This window comes from Myotis davidii, unplaced genomic scaffold, assembly GCF_000327345.1.
Source record: "Myotis davidii unplaced genomic scaffold, ASM32734v1 scaffold339, whole genome shotgun sequence".
Taxonomy (NCBI): Eukaryota; Metazoa; Chordata; class Mammalia; order Chiroptera; family Vespertilionidae; genus Myotis; species Myotis davidii.
In genome coordinates this window covers 2,114,637-2,122,391 of record NW_006290778.1, presented here as the reverse complement: position 1 = coordinate 2,122,391, position 7,755 = coordinate 2,114,637, and the positions used below count along the sequence as shown (strand labels likewise).

The 7,755-nt window shown below is 37.6% G+C and overlaps 1 protein-coding gene across 1 annotated transcript in view; it reads left to right on the top strand.

The window, feature by feature from the left end:
• The window catches only part of DNAH6 (dynein, axonemal, heavy chain 6), a 219,792-nt gene that overhangs the window by 10,128 nt on the left and 201,909 nt on the right, over window positions 1-7,755 (top strand). Inside the window, 1 exon segment of the mRNA XM_015564106.1 lies at window positions 3,973-4,128. Coding sequence (XP_015419592.1) covers window positions 3,973-4,128 — 156 coding nt within the window.

The window sequence follows — 7,755 nt, the reverse complement described above, 5'->3', positions numbered from 1 at the left end:
ACTCTGTCATTTGTTAAGTTGTATGAGTTCCCTATAAATTTTGGAGATTAGGCCCTTATCAGATATGACATTGGTAAATATGTTTTCCCACACAGTGGGTTTTCCTGTTGTTTTGTTGATGGTTTCTTTTGCTGTGCAGAAACTTTTTATTTTGATGTAGTCTTATTTGTTTATTTTCTCTTTAGTTTTCATTGCCCTAGGAGCTGTATCAGTGAAGACATACTAGCTTTTGAAGTTGGAGAGTGGCTGTGTTTACTATATATTTGCCTTTACCAATGAGATTTTTTCTTTCATATATTTTATTACTTCTGGTTATTGTCTTTCCTTTTGTCCTTAAATAAGACTCTTGAACATTCCTTATAGAGCCAGTTTAGTGATGATGAGCTTCTTTAGTTTTTATTTGTCCAGGAACCTCTTTATCTGTCCCTTAATTCTTAATGATAATCTTACCAGGTAAAGTATTCTCAGTTGTATGTTTTTTTCTTTCAGCACTTTAAATATATCCTGCCACTCCCCTCTGGCCTACAGAGTTTCTGCTGAGGAGTTAGCTGATAACCTTATGAGGTTGCTCTTATATGTGATATTTGTTTTTCTCTTGCTGCCTTCAATATTCTCTCTTTAACTTTTACCATTTTCATTATTATATGTTTTGGTATGGGTCCCTTTGGGTTTATCTTGTTTGGAACTCTCTGTACTTCCTGTACCTGGATGTTTGTTTCTTTCCCCAGGTTAGGAAAGTTTATAGCCATTATATTTTCAAATAAGTTTACTGCCCTTTCCCTCTCTACTTTCTGGTTCTCCTTTACTCCTTTATGTTTGTCCCAGAGATCCCTTAAACTATCCTCATTTTTAAAAATTCTTTTTTCTATTCTTATTAGGGTATTTCCACTATTCTCTCTTAAAGATTGCTAATCTATTCTTCTGTATTATCTAATTATTGTTGATTCCTTCTAGTGAGTTTTTATTTCAGCTATTGTATTATTTAGCTCTGATTGGTTCTTTTAATATCTTTTAATATTTTCTTTACTATAAGTCTTTGTTAAAGTTCTCACTGTATTCTCTATTCTTCTCCCAGGTTCAGTGAGCATCATTATAACAGTTACTTTGAATTTTTTAAATTAAAGTTATTGACATAACATTGGTTAATAACATAAATTTCAGGTATATGACACTATAATTCAATATCTGTATGCTCTACTACATGCTATTCACCCAAATTCTAGTTTTCTTCTGTTAACATGTATTTGATCTTCTTTACTCAATTCACCTCCTCCCACACCCTTTTCTTCTCTGGTAACAATCATTCTGTTGTCTGTATCTATTGATGAATGAGTTTGGTTTTGTTAGTTTACTTGTTACTTTTCATTTTATAGTCCATATCTGAGCAAAATCATAAGACTTTTGTTCTTTTTCATCTGATTTATTTCACTTAACATAGTACTCTCAGGATCCATCTGTTTTGTCACAATGGCAATATTTTATCTTTTATTGCAAATGATACTTCCAATATGGGCTAATATCCAATACAACTCAACAACTAGAAAAGAATATGATTAAAAAAGGGCAAAGGATTTGAATAGATATTTTTCCAAGGAAAACATAGAGATGGCCAACAGACATATGAAAAGATGTTCAATATTACTTGTTATTAGGGAAATAAAAGTCAAAACTACAGTGAGATATTACCACACCTGTCAAATGGCTATCATAAAAAAGACAAGAAATAGCATGTGTTAGAAAGGATACATAGTTGGTAAGAATGTAAATTGATTCAGCCACTATGGAAAAAGTACAGAATAGAACTGCCGTATGATCTAGTAATTCCTCTTCTGAGAATTTAACCCAAAAATATAAAAACACTAATTTGTAAAGATATTGTACTCCTATATTCATTGCAGCATTATTTACAATGTCCAAGACATGGAAACAACCCAAGTATTCATCAACAAATGATTGGATAAAGATGTGAGTACACACACACACACACACACACACACACACACACACACACACAATGGAAAACTAGTCAGTCATTAAAATGAATTCATTAAGTTGAATTCTCTATCAGGAAAATGACTTATCTTCATATCACTAGTGTTTTTCTCTGGCATTTTTCTTATTCTTTCCTTTGGAACATATTAGTTTGTTTGGCTTTCTGTGTTTGTTTTTATGAATGAAATGAAAGTGGCCTTGTGTAAGAGTAACCACTGTGTAGACTGCATGTGCTAGGTAGCTTTGGCAGGCTGGCTGGAGCCTATGTGGGCACAGGCAGTGCCAAGGGTGCCCTGGCAGGCTGACTGGCCAAAGCTGGGAGGGGCATGACTGAATTGGTCACTGCATGCAGCCCCAGGACCTCCAAGCAAACCTGCTGGGCAGGTTTGGAACAAGCGTGGGGAAAGGTCGTCCAGGTCCTATGGCTTTAGGGGTACCCTGTCAGGCAGCTAGTTGGGTCTGGAGTGGGCTCTGCTAGGTTGGCCCAGAGCAAACTGTGGCAGCCTTGCAGGCTGTCCCAAGTACTTGAACTAAGCTCCCACCCATGCTATCTAGGTGGAGGGGGAAGGTAGCAATAGCACTTGCTGGCCCCTCCAATTCTGGAGAATTCCTGCAGTTTCCCACCCATTTGGCAGGCATTTGGGGGGTTAGTCAATAGTTTTTGTTTTTTTATGTATAGTCTAGGTGCATTTTAAGGCATTGTTTTATTACTGTGCCCCAGGGCAGGTGAGTCTGCACATGGGTTTGCTGGTGATATCCTTTCCTACTGCAGTTTGCCCAACTGGGGTATGGTTTCTATGGTTACTGCATCTCCATCGCTCCTCCCCTTCTGTATGTAGTCCCCCTCTCATTTAATGTGCAGAAACTATTCAATCCACCTTCAGTTGTTCTTCAGGAGAAGTTGCTATATACATAGGTGTTTAAGGTATACATTATTCTGTGTGTCTGTGGGAGGTGAGTTCACAGACTTCCTACATCTCCATCTTGGGCTCCCAAGATGCTGGTCTTATTCCTTTTCTCATTGTTATATAGCTGAGATCTCCCCTCCTACTCTCATTACCAGCTAGTCTTTTCTTTTCTTCTGTGAGTGACTCGAGGGATTTTTATCCAAAACCAAATGTAAACTTAATAGCCATTTGCTATATTTACTCTCAAGCTTATTTTTCTCACGCCCATATAAAATATTAGGTAAAATCATAATGCTTAAAAACTTAAAGTCATTATAGTAAATTTTATTTCACTTTTTTGTTTAAAGCCACACACACACACACACGGTTTGGCTCAGTGGATAGAGCATCAGCCTGCGGACTGAGGGGTCCCAGGTTCGATTCCGGTTGAGGGCATGTACCTGGGTTGCGGGCACATCCCCAGTAGGGAGATGTGCAGGAGGCAGCTGATCGATGTTTCTCTCTCGTCGATGTTTCTAACTCTCTATCCTTCTCCTTTCCTCTCTGTAAAAAATCAATAAAATCTATTAAAAAAAATAAATAAATAAAATAAAGCTGGATTTTTCCTGCCTTAATTTGAAGTGAGATGGGCCTTAGATAATGCCACCATTTTATTTTTTAGATTTTCAGTCAGTTATGGCAATAGGAAGTGATTAATGACTTTTGGGCAAGGTTGGAAGATTGTAAGATTCTTCCTATAGTAGCTGTAGTAGTGAATGGTGGGGGTTTGTAATGGATAATTAGTGAGCTTAGGACTTCATGCCCCTGAGCCCCTTCCATTATAACCTTAATCCTAGAAGTATTTGTGGGTATTTAGAATACAGAATTAATAGAAACCAACTAGAAAAGTCTAGTCAAGCAATAGTCTATGGATAGACAATGGTGACAGCTGCTACAGTGATTGTAGTTTCGACAGGAAATTAGTCCCAGGAGGAAATAAATTTCCATCAGGGATAGAGTCCAAAGATAGTGAAGAATAAGACAAGTTCACATTAATATTAAAAAGATTAACATGTCTCTTTGTTCCCCGAAGCCAGTGCTAAAAGTCTACCAAGATCACATATACAAACAGTATCAACTTCCACCGACCATTTCTGGAATCATAAAACCATCAAGAAGCACTGAAGAAACTTCTGTCAAATCACCTATTCAGATTCCTCAGCTTGCAGATGTGTTGGAAAGAACACAGGTATAATATGTAAAGTCCTTAAGTGGCCATTTTAAGTCAATTTTAGTTTTATGTGGCATTGCTAACCTGCTTTGAATGCACAAGAATAGCAGCAAAATCTGTTTTATCCAGTTGCATAAAGAATTTTGGGAATGTACTATTTCTCAGTTCTTCCTATTTAAGGAAAATTTGGACAGTAGAGGAAAATCATAAAGGAAACTCTCAGCATCTGTACCATGTCTTTTGATCTCTTGCATATTAAAAGAAGACATAATATTGTTTTAACTTTTATGAAATTTTCATCATTGTTCCCCCAAAATGGCAATCTCTGAAGACCTTGGTAAAAGACAATAAAGTAGAAACTGAGCCAGATAGATAACTTTTGTAACTGGTGAGAGTTGTAGAGTGGTGAGGTTGCTTTGCAGGCAATCTATATATATAATAGCCAAGCGACCAGAACGACGGAATGACCAGAATGACTGGAACAACTGGTCGCTATGTCGAGCACTGCAGCGGCCAACTGGCCTGATCGGGGCCCCAATTGGCCCCGCCCAACCTCCTACATCCCCTCCCCCTCGCCAGCCTGACCCGATCGGCCCGGCCGGCCGGACCCCACCTGTGCATGAATTTGTGCACCGGACCTCTAGTAAGTGAACAATAGCTCTGGCGAGAAATCACCATAGTATTGCTTTAAATGAATACTTATAGATAATTCAAGAAAGGAGCAGAAATGGGTGGGAGAAAGTATGGAGGATACACACAACAATGATACTAATAGGGCCAAGATTTCCCTGAGCTTTTTGTTCAGAGGATTCTTCAAACTGATTTGTTTAACATCTCAGTACTAATTGTCTTTCAGGCATTGGGCTACAGTGCTTAAAACAGAGAGTTGGGGACTTGTCCTTAAGGACTTCAGAATCTGGAGGTGGGCAGATGGATAAGTGAACACTCAAGGTGTGATAAGAGCTTTCATTGATCATTTAATGAATAAAATGATGGAGAACTAAATAGAAGGAAAACTGCATCCAGTATCCAAGGATATGGTCAGTGGAAGGATAGCTTACCCTATGGAACTGCACTAAGCTTTGAAGAATGAGTGGAAAGTTAATGAGGCAGATAAGGTGGAAGAGTTTAGGGTTTGAAGAGCCAGCTGGAAGGAGGTCCACTGAGTTTAAGAGGAGAGAAAGTGTGTGTTTCACTGGGATGAATGGAGGAAGTTGGGAAGGAACGTTAGGTGTGAGTTATACTTTATTGTAGCTGTAACTAAGTGAAGAATTAAGTATAGAGTTAGGGGTTGAAGGGAAATGTGGAAGAAAGGGGGATGTGACATATAAAAGAAGAAGGGTCTTTATTCTAAGAGGAGGCTTATTTCTGGGGGGTATTGATTTCTCAAAATTAGTTTAGAATGGAAATGCAATAACAAGGATTTCCAGAGAGATGAAGGGAAGAAGGGAGGAAGGGAGGAGGAGGAATGTTGGAGGCTTTACTTCTGCTAATTAAGGAAGATTAACTTAACAGTTTGGTCAGGGCATCCATCACAGAGAAAGTTCCACACTTTAAGAATAAATGCTTCCTTTATTCCATCCCCCACCTCCAAAAATCTGAATTTTTGTGACTACTTAAATTGAATCACATCTTTCCACTGATTTCTTGTTTTATTGCCCTTTGCTAAACAGTGTTTCACAGATGTTGTTTTTGTTTGTTTGTTTGTTTGTTTGTTTGTATTTTACAAATGCAAGGCAAGACCCATCACTAGCAAAAAGATGATAGTTTGCTTCATTGCAACACTTACTCTAGTATGGTCATCTGGAGCTGAACCTGCAATATCTCTGAGCTATGCCTGTAATTAGAAATTGTACTCAGACAAAAATGTGTAAGGTTATTGTTGAATAAATCTTTCATTTACTAGTAGAATGCAGTAAAACTTTTAAAAGGAAATAAGGAAGAAAATCAGTGCATTTTTTGTTGAAATATCCTACATAATAAAGAGCAAGGGCGTAACGACCATTACGACCTAAGGCTCGACCAGACCGGAAGTCAGTGCTGGGTTGCTGTGGCTGAGGGTCGGCTATGCCAGGCGGGAGTCAGTCAGTCGGGGCGGGAGTCAGTCCCGGGCAGTAGTCAGTCCGGGCAGTAGTCAGTCCTGGGTCATGTAAGTGGAAACCGTAAGGAATAGAAACAAGGCAGACCTATCCCTCCACATGGGGAGATATTGGCAGAAGAATAGCAGGGAGCCAGAACTCCCACCATCGCATAACAATCATGAATACCCATCCCCCTTCCCGGACACACACACCTACAAACCTTGAGCCAAGTGGGGAGCCTGGACTTCTACTCTCTTCTTGAAATAATGAGGTGGCATCTCACCCTTCCCTTACCAGAGCAGTATCAAAGCAAAGCCAGATAACACAGGGTTGAAAAAGATCCAGAGTTTCATAATGTTCAAAATTTCTAGGTTTCAATGATCAAATTATTCATATAAAGAAGCAGAAAGATCTAAAACTGAATAAAAAAGATAATGGATACTAGCACTGAGATAGTAGAGATGACAGAGTTACTTGATAATAAGTTTAAAGCAGCCATCAAAACAATCTTTACATGAGTGATTTTGAACATCCTTAAATCACTGAAAATCACTTAAATGGGAAAAAAAGAAAGTTATGGCAAATAAATAGAAAATCTCAGCAAAGAAAATGAAGCTATAAAGAAGAACCAAATGAAAGTTATAGTACAGAAGAATATAATAACTGAAATAAATGACTCGGTGAATAGGCTCAAAGCAGAATGGATGGAACAGAGGAAACATTCAGGGAACTAGAAAATATAACAATAAAAATATCCAATGAGAATAGAAAGAATGGACTTGAAAACAACAACAGAAAAAGATCAGAACCACAGGAACCAGTGGAGTCATAACAGCAACACAAAATAAATAAATAAAAACTGTAACATTTGGAGTCCAGGAAGAAATTAAAGGAGATGGAGCTGAAAGAGTACTTGAAGAAGTAATGGCTGAAAACTCTTCCAACTGGTCAAAAGACAGAAATCATCAATTTTAAGGTGAGGAAATACAATATGAGAGAAACCCAAAGATGGCAACACCCACATCATAGTCAAACTTCTGAAAAATAAAAATAAAAACAAAGAAAAAAATCTTGAAAGTTCTGAATGACAAATAACACTGGATCTATAAGGAAAAAGTAATTCTCATGACAATAGGTTTCCCATTAGAAACCATAAATTCTAAAAATAAAAGAACTGTCAACAGAGCCTATTTCCAAATGAAAATATCCTTCAGCAATATGAGGAAAATCACGGCACCTCAGGAAAGAGAAAACACAAATGTAAACAAGAATTGATAAAGAATAATATCCAAATCTCAAAAAATAGATGGAATATATTCAATATCATCTCTCCAGGTAAACTCAAATTTGTTCCTCCATTACTTACTTACCAAGATAGCTAAAATTAAATAGGTTTATAATATTAATTATTGGCAAGTATTTGCAGGATCTGGAACTCTTATTCACTGCAGGTAGTTGTATAACTTGGTTAAAAAGGATGCAAAACTGTACCTACTAAAACTAAACATATGCCTACAGCGTGAGTCATTAAATTTGCTGCTTTTATATATCCAAGAGATATGAG